The 27,946-nt window shown below is 43.7% G+C and overlaps 1 protein-coding gene across 2 annotated transcripts in view; it reads right to left on the reverse strand.

The window, feature by feature from the left end:
• Positions 1 to 1,898: 1,898 nt before the first annotated feature.
• LOC109857801 overlaps positions 1,899 to 27,946 on the reverse strand; it is a 285,853-nt gene continuing 259,805 nt past the window's right edge. For both annotated transcript variants that reach the window (XM_020434502.1, XM_020434501.1), the window contains 11 exons: positions 16,460 to 16,621; positions 16,045 to 16,101; positions 12,112 to 12,178; positions 10,738 to 10,900; positions 10,377 to 10,605; positions 9,438 to 9,701; positions 7,592 to 7,690; positions 5,866 to 6,204; positions 5,297 to 5,509; positions 3,779 to 3,929; positions 1,899 to 3,360 (listed from right to left, as the gene is read on the reverse strand). In XM_020434502.1, the coding sequence (XP_020290091.1) occupies positions 2,609 to 3,360; positions 3,779 to 3,929; positions 5,297 to 5,509; positions 5,866 to 6,204; positions 7,592 to 7,690; positions 9,438 to 9,701; positions 10,377 to 10,605; positions 10,738 to 10,900; positions 12,112 to 12,178; positions 16,045 to 16,101; positions 16,460 to 16,621 (2,496 nt within the window). In that variant the 3' untranslated portion in view covers positions 1,899 to 2,608. The remainder of the gene's footprint in view (positions 3,361 to 3,778; positions 3,930 to 5,296; positions 5,510 to 5,865; positions 6,205 to 7,591; positions 7,691 to 9,437; positions 9,702 to 10,376; positions 10,606 to 10,737; positions 10,901 to 12,111; positions 12,179 to 16,044; positions 16,102 to 16,459; positions 16,622 to 27,946) is intronic.

The following is a 27,946-nucleotide window of genomic DNA, read 5'->3' on the forward strand; positions in this document are numbered from 1 at the left end:
TCGATTGGAAGCAACTTGCGACTACTTGTTCGATCTCTAAACATAGCCGATTTCTGGATCACATAATCGGATTTTGTGTGTGTGTGTGTGTGTGTGTTCGCGACTCGTTTTTCGTGATTGCGATTATTAGCGCGACGAAGATAGAAGAAGCGCGTTCTATACGTAGATGACGACGATACAAAAAAAAGTATCACGATTTCGGTGTGATCGCGAACGAAAGACAAAATCGCAAGATCCTTTCTCTCTTTTTAGTTATATCACCAGTTCTGCTTTCTCATTGCTACATCGGTAATTTCGATCGTTCGTTCAGAGCGAGTGTGTTATTGTTTCTTTTCGTTTTCCTATCTTACTTACATTAATAATGCGCTTCGTCGAGTCGTCGCTACGTCTCGACTAAAAAAATTATTACTTACGATTTATTATTATCCATCGGGCTTCTCTCGGCTCTGCCCATCACACGTCTGTTCCCGCGAGCCCTTTTTCTGATTGCGCTCCCGCGTCTCGTAAATTTATCTATGATTTTACACTATACAAGAGATATATATACATATACATATAAAGATCCAACTGTACGATATACATATACATATATATATCGCGTATTATATATATATATATTATGTATTATATATATATATATATATATATTGTTTTTTGTTTTTAGTCTAAAGTCTGAAGTTTTGGCAAACGGGCAAGATTAATACAAAACATCGTTGAGTTTCTACGCGTTATAATATAATCTTTATGTACATACAAAAATCTCTGTAACTTTCAACGTTTCCCCCTCCCGCGGTGTGGTCAATATACACATGTACAGGTTTTACCATCGTGACGAAGAACTTGAACGAGTCGCATCGACGATGGGGAGATTGTCGATCTGTATATAATAAGCAAAGGTCCGAGGTGACGATGCGCCGCGATTTTCCGACGCCGAAATTTTTTTATAATTCTCCGTGAAAATTTGTTTCTTCTACTTCGTATATGTATATATGTTATAAAATTACGCAAACGATGAAAAGTAAAAGGGTCATTCGATATCGCAAGCTCTTGACGTCCGAGAGCTTTGTTATATAGAATCGCGTAAAGAAGCTACGTAAGTGAAAAGCGCTCGTAAGGCATCTGTGATCCGATAATCCGTCTGTATTGCTGAACAAGATGGATATCCTCGCGAGTTCGCCTATGTTAAAGCGGAAAGTGCGTAATTGCTCCTCCCCGAATGCGTGTTTTTCGGGAACGAATTTTCTGACTATTTCGCGCGTGTCTTCTAGCGATGAGATCGATAGAACGTACAAAAGTTTAAAGTATATATATATATATAAATATATATATATATTTATATATATATATATATATATATATATATATATATATATTTAAGTATGTATAGATACGTATGATAAGAGATCGCGCCGTTCGACGAGAGATTAAGAATCCGATAGCCGCTGGCAGTTTTTCGAACTGTTACGAACAATACATCGACGAAACTATAAATTTGCGGCGTGAGTAATCGCAAGGTCGTCGCCGGCGATGATGATACCGACTTGATAACATCGTGCGCAAGATCAAAAACTAATGGACGCGTTTGTCACAAAGGATTTTCATCCGTTCTCTCTCTTTGTTTATTTATTTATTGTACGCAATGGATCACGACGACGATTTCGCGTCATCGTGTCGCTGTGTGGCCATCACTTCCTTCTCTTTCTCATTTCGCTACCTATCCGATTAATCGATCGTATATTGCTACCGTATCACATAGTAATTTCGCTTATTGTTAATTGCGCACATTTACTATACAGGCGCGAGTGTGATTTGGTTGATTTTCGAGATGCCGAGAGCAATCGGCCAGGTGTGTGCTAAGATCGAAATGATGACCGGCAGTGATATTTTTGTGTTCTTTGTTTTTTTTTTTTTATTTTTTTTTATTTTTCCATTGAGTGCAATTTGTTCGAATCAAATGCGACGCGAAATGCGAAAAACCTTTGACTTCCGGACGCGCTCCCTCCAGGGGAGTCCTTGTTACAACTGCCGGAATTTCGCTCGTTCCGCTCGCGATTCTTGCCTCAGTTCTTCCCGTCGCGTCCAAATATCCGAGATACGGAATAACAAAATGTTCCCTCGACATTAATATCGGAGAGCGCCGTCACAAGATATTAGACTTTCTGTTCGCGCGCCACCGCGTGACGGGAATTATTAAACGAGATCCCGGTACTTCCTCGACGACTATGTATTCGAATCAAGACGCGAATTTGAGCACTTCGCAACTGTCAATTATTACTAATTTCGCGATCATTTTTATCTTGCCGCAATTATTTTAAAAATCTGAAAGTTTTTTCTTTTTTTCGTAGAAGAAACACTTCGTTGCGAAGTACGCAGGATCAAAATATCTGAAGTGTTCGCACATCATTGATCCCGACATCACCTTACCTTTCTCGCGAATCGTAGGCGCTGCAACTCTTTTCTCGAGTCCAAAAACTAAGACACTTCACTTCTCGTCGGCTTACCCCTCCCCCCTCCGTTAATTATGTGACTCCCTTAATTCCATCCTCTTCACCATCGAGCTCAACGTCGCGTCGCGATTCACCGGCCTACCGATTCGTTGCTCCGTGTCTCATTGAAAACTCCCGTCGTTACTTTGATTCTTGCTGCCGCTTTGAGATGCCGGCGACATTCTCGTAAAGCTACCGAAACTCTTGGTCGGTGAGTCCGACGCGGTGCTGGCCGAGGCGAGCATTTTGTCCCTGGGCGGGGGCGCCGAACTGATGCTGGACGAGCTGACGCCGGAGTCGCTGGACTTCTCGCTGAGACAACCACGCTGACTCAGACCAGTGACGTTGCCGGCGCTTTCCAGGCCAAGGTCACTGGTACCGCCGACCATATACTTGACCATGCCGCCTAGCTTCTGGCCGCCTTCGCAGGCGTCCTCGATCACTACCGTTTCGCCGAAGTTGCCCCGCTTTGCGATATACCGCACATTGCTGCCCCGCAGCAACGGCGATTTCTCGAACTGGCTCTCCTTCTGACTTACCACCGTGCCGGAGATCGGTATGTTAGGATGGAAATCGTTCTTCGGGTCGGTCAGATGACCGCCTTCCGTGGCAATCGCGCCGCCGGCGTTTTTCGTCGCTGCCGTCGCGCCGTCCAGATTATTTTCCCTCGACAGCTTCGCCGACGTCGCGCTCGATTCCGGACTGATGGTTCGCCGACTGGTCGTGTTCTTGTGCGCGTCGTAACAACCCGAGTCCCGCGGGAATTGGCGTCGGTTAAAGGGAGAACAGTGACCGGACGTCTGGCCGGAGGTTAAGACCAGACGGCTGACTTCGTCGCCCTCTGAACTCGAGGCCAGGTCACCCTCGCTGCCAGCTGTAAGAAAGGTGCGCGCGTGAGCGTGAAATATCGATTCAATTTACGCTCTCTTGTGGGTCTAGTTGTTACAACATACCACGTGTGTTATCATTTACGTGCGAAGTGTTTGTTAAATTGCGTTATTCTCAAAAACTTTCTTTTATTTTATTAATAGAGAGATAAAAAAAATTGAAAGTAAAAAATCTAAATAAAATCTGAAACTTCTATTCAGCGGTGTTTTTTTTACATAACGGACAAAATTTGTATTAAGAAAAAACACAATATAATTCGAGAAAAGACATAACTGACTCGTAATTGTAACGTGATATATGCAATAAGACAAATAGTGACGATGATGAAAAGGGCTTTAAGGAAAGAAAAATGTGAATAATACATGTGTTGTGTGTGTAGCCGCTCTACGTTCGACTATACTCACACTGGAGATCATGCAGGAGCTGCACGGCGGTGAGTATCTTGGCACGGTGCTCGGGTTGATGTATACGCAAATAGTCGAGATCCGCCGCCTCCAACTCCCTGAAGAGCTCCAGATCCTCGTATCCGTTCAGCACAAAAACTGGAATATGTTCCTGCGCGAGCGGAACATTCATCTTTGAGATACTACTTCCATCTTAACAGAGGTTTGATAGTTCACTTGTGCCACGAATTGCGCTCGTAGTTTATATACGTTCGAAAGAAGCTCGCAGAATTTTTATGAGCCGTTTTCAGCACAACGTTTCTCACACTTCGATTGAAAAATTGAGCCGCGGATTTTGTTTGAAAATAAATAAACACGAACCGAAAACGATCAATTTTTAAACATGCGATGTAACTTCTCGCTGATTTTATTATAATCGGAAACGGTTTTTTGTTAAAATTCCGCGTTTCGAAGTGATGAACACACGTTTGAACGTCGAAGCGAAAGAAAATCTCGGTTTGACAAGCTCGATTTGACGCAAAAGAACCGTCGTAATTATGACGATATGCTTTCTTCAAAGAATCCCGACTTCTAAGATGTTCAATAATTGAAAACGAAGGGTCGCTACGGTAATGTACGAAACTTTAACGACAGTCCGACGCAGTCAGCCGGTAAAAAGATACTTTAGATCCCTCGTCCGCTGATATAATTCGTACAGAAGGTCATTCGGGCTTCAATTAAATGTACATCGTTACGAGACGCTGAAAAGGCGCGCGCGCACACAAGCGCACGGACGAATCCACGACGCTCATTAAACGATCGATCATAGTGGCTTAATTAAGTGGCGCGGCTCCCCGAATCGGAACCGACGTTTCCGGTACAGCGACTCCTCGCCCTATCATTTTGCTCCCGTCCCTTCCGTCTCTTCGACCAGAGAGACTCGGCGGGACGCGCCTCTTGAACATTCAGCAGCGAATCGCGATCGAACCTAATCTGTCGCCGAGTCGCGAGATTACACGGAATGTTTCGAAAATTAGATATCTCAGCCGTAAATTTTACGAGAAATTTTGAGTCCGTTTTTCTCTCGGCGAAAATCGCGGTGGCAATCAATGATCACACAAACGTTTTTGCTAATTAATCATAAAATATTAATAAACTCGACGCGAACTAACGACTACAAAGAGGCAAGCGAGATGAGGACAAAAATGATAGAAAAAACAGAAGAAGACAGAATGAAAAGAAACGGAGAAGGAAAATTGAATAAAAAGTATTTGTCGAGTTGTATATAAAGTCGTTCGCGCGAGTTGTATATAAAGTATAAGTCGAGAAAGCTGACTGCGACCGATGAGAGAACGCGGCGAGAAGGGCTGGAAGGAACACGGGTAGAAGAGGATCGCGCAAGGAACACCGAATATAAAGAAACGTATAAAAGCAGGTTTCTCTCTACTTTGCATTCGACGTCATGCAAATGCGAATCAGTTTGTTCGAGCCGCGCGGCGAGAGATATTGCTCGCTCGCTCACTGTCTCTGTCTCTCTACCTGAAGATTCATTCTCTGCAAGAGCTCTTGAACGGAGCCCGGCTTCTGCCTGTATCTCTGACCCCACTTGCCCCGCTCCGGCTCCCCCCGCCTCGGCACCCTGTCGTTCAGTATCTCGACGTTTATGAACTTGAAGTGGCCTATCCTGTTGTGCACGACGCCCTTCCACAGTCCGCTCTTGTTCATCTGCACCACATCGATTATGTCCCCTTTCTGAAACAGCGTTACCGCGCGATCAATTTGTGAGAGAAACTCACCTTTCCGCGAATACGTATTCTCTTGTACTTCTCTTCGAGTGACTACAAGAAAAGTCAATTATAAAAATGCGCGGTAAACAATAAGCTACAACATAAAAGATCTAAGAGGATTTAATTTTCATCAATTAAAAAGCTGAAAATGATTTAACGCACACAGGTTGCAAGTTGTACAACTCGCCTATAATAATTACACGCGTGACAAACTTCCCGCGCCGCCCACGTCGTTAATGTTTCGACGCGGGGAGGTTTAGCGCGAAATTTCGCTCGTAAATCAATTATCAAGGAAGGGGAAGAAAGAGGAAGAGAACGGACCTTGAACTTTAGCGCGTCCTTATCGTACGGACTGGGAGTGTAGTCCACCAGTGCCCTCGCACGGCAGAGGACCGGGCCGATAGACGTCGGGCTGATAGCGTCCCGGTCCTCGCAGGATATCGAGCTGTGATTGCTTCCTGCGCGTACCAAGGCTTGCGTGCTGGAGCCGCTTCCGCTCGGCAAGCTCTCGACGCTGCTCGCGCTACACGGAAAGGCCTCCGAGGACGCGCGGTCCTGACGCAACCTCGAGATTTTCCGCTGCACGTCGTGCCTCAAATTTCTCGCTCGACCCGCGATTCCCGCCCTGGCGTCGCCCTCCAGCAAGGCGCTGGCCTCCGACTGAAAATTTTAATTGAGTTTTGGAAAACAGTTCGGAGAACACTTCACACCTCACACCTCACACACCTCTCTCTCTCTCTCTCTCTCTCTCTCTCTCTCTCTCTCTCTCTCTCTCTCGTTCGCTCTTTGTGCCGATAATACGTGCCTCGTTTATCGCCCGAATGCGCACCGATCGAGAGAGAGATAAAAGAACGCGTTCTCAGAGCGACGAGGTCGCGCTGAAGACGCGTTAATTAAATCGAGGAAATGTGAAATAAGGATCTCTATTGACCCCGTTTTCAATAATGCATTTATGGCGTTCTGGAATGCGCGGCGCAATCTAAAGTCGTACCGTACGATCGCCTGACGGAATAAGTGCGCTAAAGAACGCTAAATATACCGATATAGATTTTGAGTTGTAAAATATTAAACAAAAATGTGTACAGCGTTATATAATAATTAAACAAAGAATTAATGAATAAATATATTTCAAAATTATCTTCTGCCAAAAATATATATTTTTAAGTAATTTTAAATCCTCGAATTTTTGGAGAATAAAATAAATAAATAAATAAACGAGAATAAATAAATGCTAAATGCTCTATAGAGAAAATGAACGATGCTATCAAAATCGAGCATCTCTAATTTCGGTCTGTTAGTTTCTGACGGAAACCTCATGTTGTATTTTCCATTTGCTTATACAATAGCAACGAAATAGCCACGTTGTGCCATTATTGGAGATTACATATTGTATGTCGCGTTGTCATATCGCGTTTATTAAATGATAGACATACTCATTAAGGCATACGATCAAAGCTTGTACTCGTGACAGACGTAACTGCAGGTTTAATGCAAACGCGGATTAGTTTCCGGATGAGATCAGTGAACTCGAGCTTGTATTACCGATATTAAACTGCAAACTTGCAGTCGCATCGAATATTATGACGGACTTCAAAGTGGCATTACAAGCTAAATATCTTGATACGTTTCCATGTGCAATGGTTCGTTTCATTTGATAATCTTTCTGCTTCGTAGAATTTTTTTTCTCGAAACGCGCGCATCAAACCAAACATACATTCCCGGAGCTTACGAAAATATCTACTTTAATATTTAATGAAATAAAGAGAATACACAGATGATACACAGAAAAACAAAATATACTTTGTTGCGATTTTCCGCTAATGGCGCGAGTGATACAGTCGTACGAGTATTTTTCTCAGTTATCGTTTATTGTTGTTAAACATCGCTTGCTTCCGGTCGCGTAACAGTGACTGAGAAGAGCGCGCACATCTTTTAACGTGGAAATTGCGCAAGGAAGAGGATGGCAGCGCAAACAACAAACACACGTGCGCGCGGAGAAGTAGAATCCGCGCGCACTCTCAGAGGAATATTCTTATACATTACATACTGTGTGTACTGCGGCCGAATGTTGACTCTCGAGCTCCTCTTGATCTTCGTAGTCGCTGCTCTGGCTCGGCGACAGTCCCTCCTCGCCGCTACTCCGGCTCTAAAAATGTTTGATACTCGCAGAAACGGTTCTTAGCAGCGTGAAGGGAGAAGCGGATCACACACTATGATGGGTTTAATGTAGCGCGCGGATGCTTTTGTTAAACAGGCCGATACATAGCATATTTGCTAGGTAATGATCGAATACTGTCACCAGTGATAGAGCAAATGAAAGGCACACAAGTATGAAGACGGTACCCAACGTCAAGAGAATGTTGCTGTATCGCACGTGCAAGCGAGAGCAATCTCGAAAGAGTATTTTTTTATTGAGATATTTATTAAAACCTAAAAAACTTATTAAAACAGAAAAAAATTTGTTCCACTTGTTAACATCAAGTTTTTAAACCGTGATTTCAAGTTATTAGCACTTAATTAATTGTTGTTCTCCCGACACGTTTGCGTCTTTCGAGATAACTTTCGCGTAGAGATAATAATAACCAAATACAGTTAGTTAGCAAATAAACACATGTCAAGGATTGAAGTACCACGTTAGCCACGTTTGCAATCGATATTAATATAATATATAGAGGGGGAATTGCGTGTTTCATGAGAAGTAAGTATATAGTGTATATATATATATATATATATATATATATACATATATAAGGGCTACGCCCGGTTTAGATGAGTTAGTGATATACTTAACATTGGCGTGTCAGTGTGTGAGTATTATTTATACACATACATATATTTATAGAGGCTGTCAGTGCTGTGTAGGCGTCAGAGCAGGAAATGAGGCACCTTATTCTTGAGCTCTGATCAGATTTACGAGATTCTCGAGAGTTTTTTGCGCCTGAATGTCACTCTATTGTTACAACGTTACAGTCGCTTCCGCGACCTATCTTGATTCGTGAAAACCGCGACCGAGATACGAATCGAGACTGTGTAGACGTGCATGTCTCGCACCAATTTTACACAGAAGTACTTTATCCGCCGAAGAGAGAGAGAAACATACACTTTAGATTCGATCTTTCGCCGGAGAAAATTTCGACGAGAAAATTATACGAGAGAGACGCGCGATTTCCCGGCAATTCAAATAAAACGCCAGCAAACAACGATCCACCGCGAAAATGGTACCAGATCGTGTTATTAAGTTTGTAAAATCGACGAAAAATGTTTACCCAACGGCAGCAGCGGAAGTGACTGACTGACGTAAATTCGACGTGATTTCAACGCAACCGGCCGCGCCGTCGCGTCTGATTCCTTGCAAACAATCCGCGGGATCTCGTAGCGCCCACTCGACGAGATGAATTGAATACGCTTTCGGTGCGTAAATTCGCTGAGCCAACACGCCGGAAAACCGACCGAAGAAGAAAAGCATGATCTCTCTCTCTCTCTCTCTCTCTCTCTCTTTCTCTCTCTCTCTCTCTCTCTCTCTCTCTCTCTCTCATAATATAACTGCGGATATTCACGACTACAGTAACACAGTTCACTCGCAAACAGCGGCATGCGCGCGTGTAAACGCGAACGAAAAATTCATATTCACGAGCGCCGGACCGTATATGTGCAATCTAATCTGACGGAATCTCCCGTTTTCTAACCCAAAGACGCCCCCCCGCGCGCTCGGCATACATAATGGACCGAGCGTGTACGTCACGCGTGAACACACAAGTGCGCAGAAAGTGGGTTAGTAGTTTATGGAAACTGGTCTCTGATGTGTTGCCTTGCGGGGGGTTGGACAGGATAGAGCGTACAAAGGATCTACGTTTCAGCCATTAGATTCTCTCTCGGCATAGTTGCATACGAACATATCTGGGAACCGGGCGACGCTGCGCGTTGCTTTGCGGTGACGTTGCGTCGACGGTGTTGGCGGTAACGGTCGTGCTAGTAGCAGGGTGACGCTGATTGGGACGCGGCGAGACCGAGTGGTGATGTTCGTGATGATGGCGATGGTTGTGATGGTGCTCGTGGTGCGGGTGGTGCTCCGGCCGGTCGGGTTGGCGACCACCCAGCGTAGGCTGGTCGCTCCTACTCGTGTCCACCGACACAGTCGACAGTCTCGAGCTCACACTCTGTAGCCCCAAAATTAAATAAATCACGCCGTGACGTACGCCCACGAGAACGTATATAGGCGTCTCCTTTCTCCCGCACATCCCCCCCGTTCCCCGTGGGATCTCTCAGCAAAGGGAGATCGAACCGAGGGTTGCTGCTGAAGCAAGTTCGGACTCTGCGTGCTACTTATCGCAAACGCAGTAGCGACTAATGTAATTTCGCCGCGGTGTGACGGCTACGATCTATAACGGGATTTATCTGACTGAATTCGGTCCCTCGATATTACGCTTCGGCGCAATAACATTACCCGCGGACTTAACGAGGTTCATGACACTTATTTGGGGCACGCGATAATTCGGTAATCTCGAGCGACAAAATCGTAGTGCGAAAATAGCATGTGTTGTTTCTTTATTCCGCGACGATTATCAAACATAGATACTGTGCAAAGAGATTCTTGCCAGATCTCGATTATTTTTCAAACAACCTGAAATTACATTACGCGATGTAACTGCTTACTTTTCACGAGAGTTAGCTCAAAACATATAAACGTCTCGTCGCTTATATTGCTAACACTGAAGCGCGCGTGAAACGATATAACTTGGCGGTGTCGGGGGCAAAGAGACTTCGCTTGAGACAACAGAATGGCGCGCTTGTGATGCTTGTGCCCGGGAGATCGTCGAACGTTGTGGACTTACCTGCACGTCGCTACTCGCATAATCTCCGCTCTCACGGGAAGCCCTCGAGTGGGTGAGGGGTATAATCGTTGGCGGATTATTGTGACCCTGAGGAACGATGAGACCTCGCATCGTCGACGTGGCGCCTTTCCTCGAACGATCGCGCGGCAGACTGATATCGCCAGCTGTTCGAAGGGAGATCACACCCTCCCCTCGAGTTTCCGGCCTCATGTTCAACGTAAAGCACACTCTGGCGTTTGATCGTGCCAGTTAATTAAGATCCTTAATTATTCTGATTTATTGTACGTTAACAAAGTTATTTAAGACCGAGTGTGTTTGCCTGCAATGATATGCTTGAGAGTTTACATTTATTTTAAATTACCTTCCATTTTGAATAGTCGCGGTAGGGACCGGACCGCCGCTGGCTCCCATGAGAAAGTCTTCGGGATCGGATTCGTAAGGGGGTTCGTCGTACCAATGTTGACCGCCCGGTCCGGGACCTGCACCTCCGCATCGCGCGTCTTCGTCGTACATATACGTGTCATCTACGGATCAATAATTCGTTCCGTTTTTTCTTTCTTTTTTTTTTTTATTTATTGTTCAAAATCATAGGAATGAATAATCCCAAAACAATTGGTTTCCGCATTCGCCCGGTTGAGAATCGAGAGAATGGAAAAAAACTTATTAATCGACAATCGATACTCCGCATGTCGTAATAACGATATATTTAATATTTTCAAAAACAAGTTACGACCATCTCACGAAAACAATTGAAAATATACCATTTGTTGCAAATTCCGGACTAAGTTAGATTTAATAACAACGGATTGTGAAACATTTTAAAAGATTCCTCTCTTCGTGCGAAAACCTGGGAATTACAAGCGTGCATACGATTGCGCGAAGAAAGGCGAACGCAGCGAAGAGGGTTTGGGAAATGAAGGTAGCGAGCACTAACAATAACAAGATTAGTTTGCGTACACGAAGGGCTTCACGGCGCCGCCTCGGTTTGTGTGTGTATGAGTGTGTGTGTGCTGAATAGAAAATAAAACCACCACAGTGGTGATAAATTGACAATAAAGAGCATAGGGCGTGCTCCATTCATGCCGGAATGTACGATGTAACATTAAATCTCGACGTGTAATTATTATTTCTCGTCATTAATTATTCCCGTCGCGATTCGAATATTTTTTTCTCTGATAACACGAATTCAAAAAATTTAGAAAAATCTCACTAGTTTTCCACATTAAACGCCAAGGGATCGGGCTTTATTACACCGAGACCTTCTTCTCTCTCTCTCTCTCTCTCTCTCTCTCTCTCTCTCTCTCTCTCTCTCTCTCTCTCTCTTCCGCGCTTGTTCAAAAGCCGCGGATCTCACTCTAGTTTGCGATCCCGCTTTATCGCGGAAAGCTGCCGAGGTTACAGGGAGCGAGATTTCCTGAAAAAGACTACGAGGGGAGCCATCAGGAAACGAATGCTCGAAATGAGTCTCGCGAGAATGAGCGGGGAGAACTACGTACGAGGTGTCAAGCACTCAGGGGTCGATTCTCTCATACATATCGGCGTCGGGCACGTGCACATTTCGTTCAATGTGCATGCACACGTACAGGTGTCACCACGTGTGCGCACACGTATATACGGCCTTCTCTCACACGTGCGCGCAGGCCGGAGATGGTTCTCGCAGAGAGCCGGGGTTACAGTTCGCGCGGAGAGACAAGACGACAACTAGCTGGAGGTTGTGGGTCCTTGATGTACTTACCCTCAGGGAGCTGACCCCGTCTATCTACTCCTAGCTGCATTAAACCCTGCCGGATATCCCTCAGTATCTGAAACAAGCACAATGACGAGGTCGTCGGTAAATGTTTATCCGGCATTGTGATTAAAACTGCTATTAGTCGCGTTCGCTTCCCTCCATTTCGATGTTTGCACACCCGCGGAATTGCTTTCATCGATTGCGCAAGGCATGCAGCGCGGTTCTTGCGAATATCGCGGAGAGATGAGAATTCAAATCGATCGCTTGCTGCTGAGTCATTCATTTCGAAATTATATCAAATCGCGCAAAAATTTGTATTTATGACGATATTTCTTTCAAACAAAAAGTTAATTTTAAAAGTGCATCTCGATCTTCTCTCTGTCTCGTTAAAGAAGATGCGCGTCATACTTACACGTGAGATAGGTCTTTTAGAAAACTAAATTAAATGAAGATACGTAAGAGAAGATGCAAAAAGATTCATATAACGTATAAGAAAACTTTATTATTGAGCAAAACTGAGCTCTCATCACGCGGGTAGTTACACGCGACTCAACTTTTATATCTTCTTGTTAGAAACGAGTTTTATAAACTTGAAATGCGGCGATTAAGCCGAATTCCGGAAGCTCGTACAACTATTAAATTTATATATATATATATATATATGTATATACACACGTATATAAAGTATATATATATATATTATTGAAATATGTCAGAATCTCATTAAACTTTGTACGCCATCGTCTACGTGCCGCCTCTACGCAAATTGCATTTCTACGTAAGTAGCTAATTGAAGTAATGGCGCGCCCAAGGACTGAATTTCATGCCGAGAGATGCCCCCGCCACCGGTAGCGCGGCAATCGCGTGTAATCTAAATGGTATTACCGGGAACTTACATGCGCGCGGGTTCTTTTGCGGGTAATCGCCGTTATCCGGCCGTTGGACCACCATCGACGTTTTTAAGAAACCGACAAAGAAAGGAGGAGCAAAGACGAATGAGTGTAAGAATGGAAAATGAAGAAGGAAACACCACATATAATACAAACGTATATCGCGGTTTTTCTGCGCCCAAAGACCGCAGATCTCCCGATAATCAGTGAAGCAAGACGAAAAGCGATTATCGGTCAGGACGTTGCAAAAATAACGTCCTGATGAGGAACGACTCGGTTGTTTCCTGGACGAGAAAAAAAGATCGGGACACCAGCGGTCGGGACGGAAGAAGAACAAGAAGAGGAGGAAGAGACGGAGGCGGGAATTGTCGAGGTGACCGCCTGCGGCCGCGTAGGGTCCCTACCGAACCGAAGTAAAAGCCGAAGTGAGAGAGAAGAAACGAGAACGCGCAAAAGGGAGGAGCGGGAAGAGCAACACGCGAGACACACAGCGAAGAGAACCAAGAAGAGAAGGAAAGAAGAGATCCTCCGAGGAGCAATAAACCCGCAGAGGTAGAGGTGACACTAAAACTTTTACACGGATACCGACCTTTATTTCCATATTGCTCGCGCAGCCTCAAAGGAACATGGCCGCTTTATTTCTTCCTATGTCTCCCTTCGGTACCTCCGCCCTTTTCTCGTCCCGCTCTTCCGCCACGCTACCGCATCACAAACACCCTTACGCGCGGGCCCGTAATGCCACCAGTTTTCGGCAATTTCAACGACCGTTTCTCTCGCACGTCCCCTTCCTTTAAAACCTCCGCAGAATTCCGCGTAGCTCGTGTTCGCGTAATTAAAAATTCTCGGCTCGCGGCCGCGCTCGCTTCGCGCCTAACGACGTTTTGCTCGAGCTCGTGTACGCGCCGCTCTCTTCTTCCGCTAATGGGCAGTTTTTGGCAAAGCGGTGTACGGGGCAAACCGGAGAATTCTCAACGGGAATACGCGACATACGTAACGAGCTAAGCCGCGCCCGTAAGTCTCGGGCGTTGTTACGTGCGAAGCGTGTGTAATACGTCGCTTTCCTCCGCCTCGCGTGAAGCAGCGCATTATACACGTCGCCCACTTATGCATGAACCGCGCCGGTATGCACGATCGCATTGAAACGGTCCCGTTTTCAACGTTGAAACCGCCACTTTTCCCTCATTATACCCGGATATCTGCGGAATTTGCGGACTATACACACCGCGCGCCGTGTAATTTTCTACTTAATTTTTTGCTTAATTTCTAGAGTCCGCCTTTAACGATACTTTTATTAGACGACACCTCTTCGTGCGCAACTTTTTCATTCACGACACGTTCTTTTTTTCCCCCTCCCCCTTTCTTTATCCTCGGGCATTATATTCGCAAAATTAAAACGTTCGCGTAACTCTCGAAAAAGTTAACTTTCTTTTTTATCAGAAAATTGCGAAATTGCTGCAAAAGAACTTCGTCAGCAAATAATGGCGTTCATCGAGGATAAGAGCAGGGAGATAGAAGGGAGGACTTCGACGACTTTTGTACGGCACGTTCGGCCAAGTTTCTGAAGGAGTTAATTTTTTAATAAAGCCGCGTGCGCGACATTATCCCGAGTGCCTCTTTCAAGTAGTTAATTTAGTCAGTCCCAGCCTTTTTCCCTCTTTCTCTCGCCTCGTCTCTCTATTCTTTATTTCTTTATTAACCGAGATAAATTAACGACGATAAGTTTTCTATCGGAGGATTATCAACACGAACAAATCAACAAGAAGAAGATATTGTAAAATTATTTCATTTGCTTAAACTAATTTCAAACAACGACCACATCTGAATGAAACAAAATAATAAAGAATAAGAAGTCGGTTTATTAAAATTTTCATAAAACTTTCTCGGTAACTCTAAGCTTATGAATTTTATTGCAAAATTATTCAATCAAGTCCTAGTAAGCTCAAAGATTTTGCCTTGTTTTACTGATTGTAAGATTCATGTCTGTAATTGTACTTAGCAATTCGCGATCGCACGCACGAGACAAGAAGAAGGCGTACGATGCGAAATCACGACGGAAAATAAAATAAAAAAAAAACAAAAAACACAAGAAAGCCCGACGCGAGTATCGCGGGATCGCGCATAAGAAATTCACGACGTAACGTCGCGGTACGCATTGACGATTATGATGATATCACGCTGATCTGAGCTGCTTTGCATAATAAGAGGTATCGAGTTGGCGAAAGACAGTCCGAAGAGAGCGCGGGGGATAAACGGACACGCTCGCACGTACGCGAAACGGGACGAAGCGGGGAACGAGAGCGCGTAGCGCGAAGGGGTTTGGCAAGAAGAGAGAGGGTGTAGAGAGAGAGAGAGAGAGAGAGAGAGAGAGAGAGAGAGAGAGAGAGAGAGAGAGAGACATGGCCTTGTGGTAATAGCGCGTACATGCAAATTTCGTTCTGCGAGAATTCCGGATGCGGGAGCGGGCGGAGGATTGTATCGGATAAGACCACCGGGGCTCCCAGGGCCAATATCAGTCGAACGACGAGAGGGAAAGAAAAGGGTCGCCCCGATGATCTCGAGCAATGCACGGAGAAATCGCGGGAAGAAAATAAACGAGGCGAAACGCGCCGCGCGCGAGCGGCTTGCGGAGGCTTAATCGTGTATACGCGCGCTTCGTCCTTATCGACGATCGGCGCGCGCGATAACGAAAATTGTCGCTCTGCTCGTGCGGGTGTGCGAGAACGCAAAACGCGGGGGACGTAAGCGCGCGCTCGTGAGCGGAACGCGTGCGGCGGCGGCGTCCCGAGATGTATATCCCTTACGGAAGCGCCATTACGCAATTTAAAGGGGATACGGAAAAGGATAAGGGTAACCCATTTGCCGCGGGAGATCGGGAGGATTTAATCGCGAACGCGCGGCGGAGAGCCGCTGGCGATTTGCGGCATTAGCCTTACCTGTGAGATTCTTTACAAGTAAGTTCGTTAGTTAAAAACCCGAACGAGATAAAAATCACGTTATAAGAATCGGAAGGGGGTTGGAAGAAAGATGTGGATTTTTAAGGTGCACTCACCTCCTCGTGCTCTTTGTGGAATCGCTCTTTCTTTCGCAGCGCCTCTTGAACTTTCAGCTGAAAAATGCAAGGGGATGGAAGCGTTCTTAAGTTTCGTTTAAAAAGGTTTTATCGCCGCTGAAGCGACTTTCTCCCCGCGAGTGACTCCAGGAATTCCGATAGAATTCAAGGATCAACGATAGATTGTACAAGAGCAAATGGCTTTCACTCGCGAGAAGTGATATTATAAAAAGGAAAATGTATGCAAGCGCGTAGTACAAGCAAAATTACGCAAAAATAAAAACTCGGAAAGTATGTTCTCAAACATTAGATAGTTTTAAGCGTTATTTTCTTGTAATATAGTATACTGCGCAGCGCTAGAAATAAAATAAAATAAAAAATATTCGAGATGCGGACAACAACAAGTGTAATTTACCCTGTGTATGGTTTCCTCAAAACTGTTTGGTTGACCGCCATTCATTTGTAAGTATCTTAGTCGATCGTAATCTCGAGGGTCCACCATCGAACGAAGAATCGTGTGGCCCATGTCGGGTCCGAGACCCAAACCGCTCTGCAAAACACTATCGGGCGTGTCTACCTGCAACCAAAAAAAGACGCAGATATACAATTAGTATAAGTCTGACTAAGTATCAAAGAGATTAATTAATCCAAGTACATAAAAAAACTGTAAATATTTAAAAATATATATAGAACGTTGTACTAAAACCTTCTAATAGTTTTTTAGGTTAAAAAAGTTCGCCTTGACATTTTTCAGCCTCGTTTTTTTTCAAATTTTCACCTTATTTTATATTCTTATTGTTGATGCTCTATAATGTAATATACTTGTAACTTTGGCGAGGAGAATTCAATTTTTGCACGAACGCGTTGTGAAATAACGAGAGATTCGTTGTAGTTTCGGCCGGGACACTGATTACAAGCTTTGCGGAGATCCTCGGTTAATAATTTATTACGATTGTAGCGCGAATCCGCTTTCTCGCGGATACATTTTTGTAGGTGTGCCGCGTTTCTCTTTCATAGAGCATCTCTGCCCATTCTATAGAATGTCGAGCTCCTTAAAAGCGGCTGCCATTTATTCTCACGACGTTTCTGCCGCTAATGGGGCTCGTGCATAAGATATTCAGGACGCGGCAAGGGTCGCCATGGAGATCGTCAATTTCTCGTTTCTTTGGTTCTGCTGGGAAAGAAAAGAGAATGAACGCGCGTTCATGTATACATTTACACAATGACGATGTATTTTGGAAAAACGCGCAGCACGAGATTCTAATCGTGCGAATGAAACGAGCTTGCGTCGCTGCGTTAGTCGAATGATTAAGATAGAAGCCCGAGAATTTCGTTCCCGCGGTAACTTCAGACAAAGCCTCCAAAGTATTTACAAAGGAGTGCCTCTTCTACGAGATTAGCCTGAGTAGGGAAATTCATCTCCCTTTCCTCACTATTTTAAGCGCGTCTTCGTCGTCACTGTAGTGTCGCGTCTTATAGCGAGAACCGTCGCAAAGTGAGTAAAAGAGAAAGAGAGAGAGAGAGAGAGAGATGCTTTGCGACGAAAATTATCGCATTAACATTCTGTGAATGCAGCCCGCATAGATTATTTCATTGTTCTCGCGAAATAGTCGACGTAGAAATAGAGAAGCTGCATAAATAGAGAAATCAGGAAGATTTATTTGCGACATTGATTCCGCCGATATTGAAAGAGAATTACATTTCCGAAAATGTGTTCCGGAGCGAAAAGATTCAAATTGCATGGAACTTTAAAGCCGCGATCTTTACATCAAGAATAAAATTATTCTCTCTTTATCAAAGTTTTATCGCACAAACTACACACGTTTTATTCATCTTGTATCGTATGTGCTTTGTTGTTAAACTCCCTTAGAATCATTAAAAAATAATAATAATAAAGAAAACTCTTTCCACGAAATTCCAGTGTTGTGCCGCGGAAAAGAAGAGCCTTTGAAAAGATACATTAATATGCTAATGCGAGCGGAGCGCGCACATAAACCTGGCGTGCGGTTTCGCGTATCTCATGAGAAATTAACGAGTCCTTATCGATTCTTACAGAAAGTGGTTAATACACACAGTATCGTGTTCCGGGAGTATGATGGATAATAAACGAGAATAATGAATCGAAGCGTGCAAGGTGCACCGAGTTTATCCGCTGCAAAAACAAAGTTAACGCATAACTTTTCCTAGTAACCTGCTGGCCTTCATTTTCCACAACCATTCGCGTACGTGCATCGATCCGTCGCGTACGGTAATACGGTAATCTCGATCCCTAAGGAAAGGAAAAGAAAAAAAATCCGCCGTGTGTTCCCGCGCCGACAAACGCCGCCGGACGATTACCTTGCGGTGCGCGATTTAATTAAACCACGTGGTATTTATGTTAAACGGATTAGGACCGTTTGCTTGTGCTCGCAGACGCGAGCTTCCTCCACGGTCGCGGCCGTAGCATCCACTAAGCCTGAATAATACCCAGAGACAAGGCTGAGAATTTACGTCGCGCGTTCTCTCCTCTTCCCTGTTTACCCGGGACGATGTTGACTTTTTCTCCTCGCAAACGACGACGCGACGCGAGATGTAACGCAAAGAAATCCCCAAACAAGTCGAGAGTAGGAGAGATGCATTTTAAATCCATCGTTTATCCGCAAATCTCTTCTACGGTAGTCTATGTAATCTTCTGATACGACGACGTTATCGCGGATTATTGTCCCTTATGGCGCGGACCTGAAAGAGCACTACATATCGCGCGCTGTCTCTCTGTTACGGTTATCTCGAAATTGTGCCGCAATCTGATGTCACCCGCGTCGCTCGCTCAATAAAATTATTTTTCCATGTTATACGAAATGTTTTTTATTACAACTTTTATTATAACTTCTTTTTTTATATACTTGATGATAAATAAAATTTACAAAATCCCTCCATCTTTATAGAATGAAAATTGCATATTTAAAATAATTTTTTAATGCCGCAAATAAATATCTGTTTTTTTTTTGCAGACGCCTGAGCGAACAAATGCGCTAAGTAATATCTAACAGACTTCGCCACTCTTCGCGCGCAGTGAATATTGTGAGCGCACACCGAAAGAATCCGTCGCCGCAACCTAGACACGGCGGTCTACAGATACAAATAGCGACCCGCTTCGAGAAGCAATTTCGCCCATTTATCTACCATGAGATCGACACGGTAACGCGTCGCTCGTCTGGAAATAAATCTCGGAGAATAGTGCGCGTCTGAAAAACGTCTAAAGAATATGTCCGGGAGACGAAAGAGTGAGAAAGAGTATAAATATACGCGACTCGGGTGCGCGATCGAACGAAGTAACGCGCAAGCGATCGCGAAACGAGGAGAAAACCAGAAGAGAACGGTGGCAAAAGTTGCGCGGCGAGCGCGGGAATGAAGGAGAAGCTTCGGAGCGCGACGTATGTATGCATTTTTAAGGTTAAGCGGTTAACTGGCCACCTGGGGCGATCTTCCTCTCCTTACAGGATCGGTTTATAGCTGCTCTCAGTCAGCCGCGCTGTGCCGCCTACTGGTTAATTTATCCCGGCATTGTTATTGGGCTCGTACTCGCTCGTTCTCCTCGCGCGGACCCGAGATAGATACGCCGCCACGTAGCGTCGTGACAAACGCAATTAAACATCTCGCACGACTTCCTGTACTGGGAAACCTGCAATCTGGTCATCTGTAGCCGCGATGTCTCTTCCCGGAATGCACCGGATCACCGTAACGGTGCATGCCGGCAATTGCGCACGGAATGCACCTTCGAGACCTTTTCGGTCTCGCGCGCGACGACAGCCGAGGTCTCTCCGCCGGGATAAGACCGATCCGGGATCGGCAACTGGACCGTCTCTTTCTCTATCTCTCTCTCTTCCTGTTCGATACTTATCAGAGACGAATTGATTTACAAACACGGCGCGGTTGACTAATAGCATTGACGGCGTTTAAGTACTCTCTGTCTCTGTTTATAAACAAACCATAATCATAATAATAAACGCGTGTGAATTGAAAAAACATTGCTGGTGACTTCCTTTTGTTCCAAAAAATATAACAGTCGTATTATATATCAATAGATATTACACAATAAAATATGTTCAATTTGTTATCAAAAAAACTTGGGAACGTCTCTGTTGAGAAACAACATTTGGTCTTGATTTCTATAAATTATTAAATGAACGAGAATTGTATGAATCGTGTGGCAAACGATAAAATTCACATTTCCGAAGCTGCACTTTGTCCCGATGTCAGTTGCGAAAGCGAGGAGAAACTCAATCGGAGAAAATTAAGTTTTCCGCGTTGAAAGTTTACATATCGCGAGGAGATATAACTAACACATGTCCGCGCTACATGTGTTAATAAGTTGTGACACGTAGAACGCGATTACACATATCCAACGATAAATTTCGTGAATCCGATAATACGCAATTTGCTCATCTATCCGTTTGCGGAATTTCCTCGTGGATCGCCCGAGGATGTAAAATACGCAAACGAGATTGTCGGAATTGAACTGCGGAGTTGCGCGCAAGCGGAACATCATTTTCAAAGTTGCACGGAGAGTTGCGCGCGTAATAAGCTCAATTAAAAAATAATTACCGCTACTGAAATAAGTACAAAATAAATGTAAAGCCGTGTATTTTAGTAGTTTATTGCGATGGTTATCAAAATTTATAATAACTTGCGCGAATAGAATATTTCGTGATATAAAAAATAATCCAGTCATTAAAAGCATCTACTGAAAACTTTCCCATTTCGAGCGGAACTCGCACGTCTCAATGTTCGCGAGTTTTCCGCCACGGCTTCCGCTGTTTCACCTCCGTAACGGCCGTCCCGGTAAACAGACATGCATCGCGAAAGAGATCTGATGCTGTTTGGAATTCTGCCGAAGCGGCGCTGGCAATGGCCCACCCGAACTCTGTATTCGGCAATACGACGTGTGATGGCAAACCGGAAAAAGGGAGAAGGGGAAGGGGAAGCTTCCTCAATTCCGGTCACGGGCGTAATCACGGCACTTAGGGTAAAAGCGAACGGCGGAGTGCAACGGAACATCGTGGTGACCGAGGCGACCTGGGCGTATCATCAACGCGCGCACACAACCGTGAGAAGGTGGCTGAGGAACCGCGCGCGAGGTTATACATTGCGATGCGGCCGGTCCAGTGGTCGTCTGTTTATCAACGAGAGACGAAGTGACTTCGGAAACCGCGGCGCGCACCACCGCTGCGCTGTGTCGTAGAGACGGGCGACTATTATCGGAGTAATTGAAACGTAAAACGCGCGTCGCAAGCTCCTCTCCGCGGAGCGACTGCAAATGCATTCCGCGCCGAACTATATCCGCGTTGACACTGCGTCGTCTATACACAGATATATCTTCGGATGTATAACACACATTGTTCGCGTGTCGGTGCCGACGCGCTGACAACTTTCGAGAGCAAATGTATATATTGGATATCACTACGAAGAGAGAGAGAGAGAAAGAGAGAGAGAGAGAGAACTTCCCTCTGACCTCGTACAATCGAACGATATGCCACGGTACATTCTAGTCACGGAAATGATGGAACCAGTTAAACGAAATGAGATTGCGTTGCGACTTCTCGCGAAAATTGACACTAGCTGCGAACCGACAACGTTGTTCGCCTATCAATGTAACTGAGAAAAATGTAGTAAAACAGCGATACATGGTTACTTCTTTCATGTATATAATCTCTTAAGAAACTTAAGAACTCAGATGTTTCACGCTTTTACACAAATGTTGCTCTGCATATACAGAGTGGCCCACATAAGTGTTTACAGCTCGATTTCTCGAGAACTATATAATCGATTTTAATGGTTGAGATCTTGAAGTGTATGGTTTTAAAGGACCTTCAAATGTGAATGGAAGTTAGTTTCAAAACTTCAGTTTTGTGAGTGGGGCAAAAGTTAACTTTAAAATTTTTAATGGACACCCTTATATAAAATTACATTTTTGGATTCTATGAAAGAAAACAACTAAGTTTTCTTTCAATTTTTTGTCAGATAGTTCTAAAAAGAAAAATGGTTTGGGATTTCGAAATATAGGTACTTGAAACGCTCGGAAATTAACCGCATGAAATAAGAAATCAACATTCTACTCAAGGAAAGATCGCTTTCCTTCAACAAAAGGTCAATGACCTCCGACGAAAGGTCAATGACCTCCGGCGAAAGGTCAATGACCTCCGACGAAAGGTCAATGACCTTCGACGAAAGATTAATGACCTCCAGCGAAAGGTCAATGACCTTCGATTTATCGTAATATTACTGCTTGTATAATAGCTTCAAACTGAAGAGATTTCTAATCTCTTCAGTTTGAAGCTATTATACAAGCTTAACTCAAGGAATGTATAAAAATATTCTTAGTTTTGTTTCTTATAAAGGTTACAGTTATGTTTATGCTAGTTCGTGCGGTTAATTCCCAAGCGCTTCAAGTACCTATAATTCGAAACCTCAAACCGTTATATTACTTCTCAGAACCATCTGACAAAAAATTAATTCAAGTAAAACGTAGGTGTTTTTTTTTTCATAGAATCCAAAAATGTGATTTTACATACGGGTTTCCATTAAAAATTTTAAAGTTAACTTTTGCTCTATCCACAAAACTGAAGTTTTGAAACCAACTTCTATTCACATTTAAAGGTCCTTTAAAACCATACAATTCAAGATCTCAACCATTAAAATCGATGATATAGTTCTCGAGAAATCGAGCTGTAAACACTTATGTGAGCCACCCTGTATATTTCAGATGTACATTTCATACAAGATGTCTTCTAGAAAGGGAGAAAGGGAGATAGAGAACGATCGGTTCCTCCCGACAAGTATTGGAAACTGCGTATAATATCGCGCGGCGGAAGATAAATGGAGCTTGCGAGAATCGCGGCAGTGAATCTTGGACAAGGTTTACGGAACGGAGCGTGAGATTATCTGGCACATCGCGAAATCTACGGCGCGTTGTATATAAATCTGTAACTGCGCGCGGCATTCGGTAAAATTCAATTCCGGGATATAGGCATCGCGCTCGCTGACAGCAAATTCGAAGATAACGCTTAATTCGTCCGTGAAGTTTGCGCGATTAGAATCTTATCTACGCGCAAATGCGAAAACGTATAACACACACGCCATCTTATATTCTCTGCGATACGGAATTACTTTGAGCGGCAGAGTTTCTCGGTCACAGTAGCGTAATCATGATACTCGGCGAAAACTACGCTCAGAGAAACGCGATGGAAAGCCGCGATTATCTCGAAAAGTCGCGTCGGCCGCAATAATATCATTGTGCACATAAAGTGGGTAAGCGGAGCTTGCGAGTAACTAGGTACATGGCTACGAGAGTGCAGCGGAAGTTACTATTTACGAGCTAGTCAGCGCGGAAAGTTTGGCTGCGCGCGGTGCGAAACTCGGCGAACTCGAGCGATATGAATGGTTATGATGATAAAGATACGAGAGAGATTTTTGATAACGTTAACACCGCACGAATCTCGATGAAGAAGCGTCGTAAACATCAACGGAAACAAAAAATCATGAGCGACACCTTATTTTTGTAATCAAGAACAAATTACACAAAATTGAATTTGAACAAAAATAACGTAATAAAAAAAGATTTTGTAAAGTCTAAAATGTTCTCTCAAAAAATGAAGAACGCGTATCGTAAATTTTACGGTAGCATTAATGCGGTAATGCGCGTCGCGCCATTAATTAGTTGGCGGAACGAAAATCGGATTTCCGACAAGCTCACGTGAGGTTTCCTGTCGGTGGTTCACGAAAAGCGGAGTAAAGGGGCGCGACAATGTCGCGCAGGCATCTTGCGGCAGATGCGGTGTGCGCGTACATATACCGCGCGATACAAAGGCATGTTAGAGCGTGCGAGACGCGGAGAGAAGATACGTCGAAGCGCGCTCTCGCTCTAACGCAGATTTTCGTTTGCAGTTCGAACGCAGGTCGAAACAGGTCCTGCGAGATTCGCTCGATTATTCGGTCATTTGAATCTTAATGTTGATATTTGCGAGAGAATGCGCCCCCGTTTACCGTGACAAAGTATATTCGCGGCAACTCCGAAACGATGAACGCCGCGGGGAAGCAAAGTCGCAACCACGCGGCTTAACAACGCGCGACGCACGATGCAAAGTATTATATTCGCGCGCGAGCTGTTGCACATAAATAACAACGACGCGGCGTTGGGTTCCCGGTAGTTCAAACATTATAATAAATTTTTACGATAGATCGTTTTGCGCATACGCGCAGCGTGAAACGCGTTATAACTCTGTGCGTGCAAGGAAAATATATGAGACGAACTCGTTTTTATATGACGCGACATTAAGAAGAAAACCATCCAGTCTATACATTACAAAGAGAAAAAAAATATAGTAATGAATTACGTTCAAAAAAAAATTATAATATACGTTCCTTAGTAAATTATAAGAATTGACATGAAAAGAGAAAAAGAAAATTGAACGTTTTCTTCGTCCAATTTCCTGAAAAGTTTCTTTTCGAATTCTTTTCTTGAACGAATCACGTTTCTTTTAATCACTTATTGCGCCAAGATCTTTAATTTAAAGATCGAAGCGATAGAGACGGAAAGTGTGAAACGAGAAGAAAAACTCCGGTCCGCGTAACACACGGATTTTCCGAAAGCACTGCGCTCTTCTGAAACATCTGACTGTCATTAACCGCGAAGGTGATAGCGAAACTCGTGGAACGGGAAGAGAGAAAAGCGCTTGTGCATCAAACCGACTGCCTCGTCTAAAATTTAGCTAACGAGATAGGACGTTACGCTGTTGGCATCTAACGACGGGGGAAACGAGTCCCGGTTATGTCCCGGGTGTTATGGGGTGCGTTGAAACTGCGACACCTGCGGCGGAAGCCGAAGTAGGGGGACAAGTACATACGGACGAAAGTAATGGACACCCACAGTGCAAGCTGGAAGATACGCGCGCACGCTAAGCGTCGTATGTCGCATAAAACGCAGAGGTTGTCAACTTTCCTCATCCTATTCTAACTATAAACTATTGATCTTACAAAAACGCCGTAAGTTTTCAGTCGCACAAAGCGCGTAACGTTCTTTAAAAATTTCCGTAAACAAGATCGTCGTTGTGTGTAACAAGCAATATCTTCATTATATTATTTAATGAACAAATCGTTCGCACCAGCAATCGTGTTTCCGAGCTCTTATCGACATAAAAAATACGTGAGCATCATTTATATATCAAAAAAAGTATCTATCGTCTCATCTTTTGCGACAAATTCATATTTTGCAAGAGAACGATCGGATTCTTTCTTTTGAGCGATAGAGTCGGAGAGAAAACGCTTCGCGTTTGGTGCAAATAAAACAGCGAAGTCGCGAAAAGAGTCATGGCCCTCGTCAAAATGTTTTTGACGCAGCGCGGAAGACGTACGTTGTGAATGTGTGGTCGCATGCCGATCATATTTCATGCAAATTGTCGATCCTTACGTCCTTCCTGGCAAGCAGCATCAGCAGGACGCGGGTATCGCCACCTTTTTCAGGAACTTTTCGCGAGTGCAGAAGCTAATTATGGGGATTATTTCTTCCGACGTACAAAACACGGAAATTTTCTCTTCACGTAAGAGAAAACGCAATTTTCACGGTTGTATTCACTCCCCGTCCGACCATCCCTCTTCTCGTTGACTGCGATCTAATTTAATGATAATGAGAGAGAGAGAGAGAGAGAGAGAGAGAGCGTGGTTTGTTCCAATTTCATTGCATGCGAAATGCGGCCACTCGTCCTCCTATAACGCGCGACTCTGTCTTGCTCTGACGTTTTCCCGCGAAAAGTCGTCGCCACTTTATTGCGCTTGTAACACCGTTCTAGTTTATTTTTGTCTTACGTACAAAAATATGTTTTACTTTCCGCTACATAATTTCGGTTTAATAAAATTGCAATCAATAAGCTTTTAAATACATGTCCTTTTGCTCTGTATTCTATTAAAAACGGGGATAGAATTTTTCCGCTTTTGCAATAAATTGTACGTGTGTAATAATCCTTTGCAAATTTGTTCGTTTTTTTTTCACTGCAATATGCAATACTACTGTTTATATGGAATAAAAGAAAATTATATGAAACAAACACAACATGGCAGAGATCCAGAAGAAATGTTACAAATATCTGGACCGCGACGTTTTTTTCGCCGCCCTAAATAAGAGCTAAGCTCGTTTCAATAAAAAAAATAAAAATAAAAAAAATGCAAATCCAATGAGAGTTTGGGTGATATCCCGACGCGATAGCCGCGCGCACAACCCGAGTAAAGTCGTTCTTCGAGCTCAACTATGTTTATGAATTGCACGGCAAACAGCCTTAATCCGAGCGAAAACCTTCGATAAGCGGCTTTCTCGAAAAATATCTTTTTGCACATCGCCACTTCTCATTCGCGGATATACATGTGTACACGTGCTGTATGTGAAACCGACTAAAGTCGACCGGTAAATCGATATCGCGCCGTGTCGGTCTATGCGTGAGCACGTGATCGACACGCAGGCATTTCGGCACGCGATATGTTAATAAATTATCGCATCGAGAACGCGATAAATTTATTGAAATAATTTATACGTGACGACAATTTTCTGCGTTTCCAAACAATACGGTCTCTCATTCTTATTTTTTACGGAGAGATAAAAAACAGTGTATATTCTCGTGATGTATTCGAGCTGGTTTCGAAATAGTAGGAAAATTTTTGTCTAGAACGCAAGAATCGAGAATACGTAAAACACGCAGTTGCAGATCACGAAACGAGTGTCCACATTCAAAACGACAAATAGTTTCGTTTTTTATTCATTATTTAGCTTCTTTAAAAATTAATTATAAAATCGATCTCTTGTACAGACGATGGACTCTTTCTCTTTAAAGCTTTTCACTCACATTCTTTTTTTTCTTTCTGCAAATTCTGCAAATTCTTGTCACTCCGCGATTGATTGACGGAAGGAATGCAGAGAGTTAACAAGTCTATACAATAAGAATCAGACATCGCGCCGCGATAATTATGCGGATCGCACGCGATTCCGCTTTAATCTCGTCGCGTGGCGAAAGCATTCGTGCCGACGACGCGACCGCGGGGAGCGCAATATGAAATTTCGTTACTGCCAATAAAAAGGAGCGTTTATCGTCGCGCCTGAAGTGGGTCGTTGTTTCAGGATAATGATCCATGCAAAAGTCCATAAAAGTTCGGAATGCCTATCGCGGTCGAACGACGACGTAACAATTGATACGCGGGATATACGCGCGCGTCGACTGAATTTCGCTCTCTTTTTACGATCTGACAAGTCTGAAAAGCTATCACGGTAATCATCTCTCGTGACGCAAATATCCGTTGCAAAATGATATTGCATAAAGCGAAGGAAGAGAGAGAAAGAGAGAAAGAGAGAGAGAAAAGCAAAATTTTCTTTTCAACCGCTTATAACATCCGTTTTAACTTTCGAGAAGTTAAAATTCAACTACGTATTATAAAGAAAGGAAAACAGGTTTTCCATAAAAGTACAGCTCACGGCGTACTAGGTCAAATTTCACGCTTCTAATATACATAACGCGATCTCTTCTCTCTTTTCACAAAGAAAATTCGTTTAATTTAAAAAGAATTTTCTCGGGAAAGTACAAAAGATTTCAGTAAATCGATTGTCAAGTGTGTTCTCTTTTTTTTCAATCAGATTCTTTGATAACTTTTCACTCCGGTTAAGAAAAATTTGATTTCACAAAGATAATTATACATCGTTAGAAATTGTCACTGTGTCTAACAGTTTTCTCTATTTACTTTAAAGCTATTTTCACGAAAACAATACAACGTGCATCGTGTGACATAATAATGTGTATTTAAGCCTTCCGCATGACAGGAAAAGTTTGAGTTTTCCCGAATTATATATATATATATATATATATATATATATATATATATATACGGT

The sequence above is a fragment of the Pseudomyrmex gracilis genome, unplaced genomic scaffold (genome assembly GCF_002006095.1).
Source record: "Pseudomyrmex gracilis isolate BER0280 unplaced genomic scaffold, ASM200609v1 scaffold_173, whole genome shotgun sequence".
Classification (NCBI taxonomy): Eukaryota; Metazoa; Arthropoda; class Insecta; order Hymenoptera; family Formicidae; genus Pseudomyrmex; species Pseudomyrmex gracilis.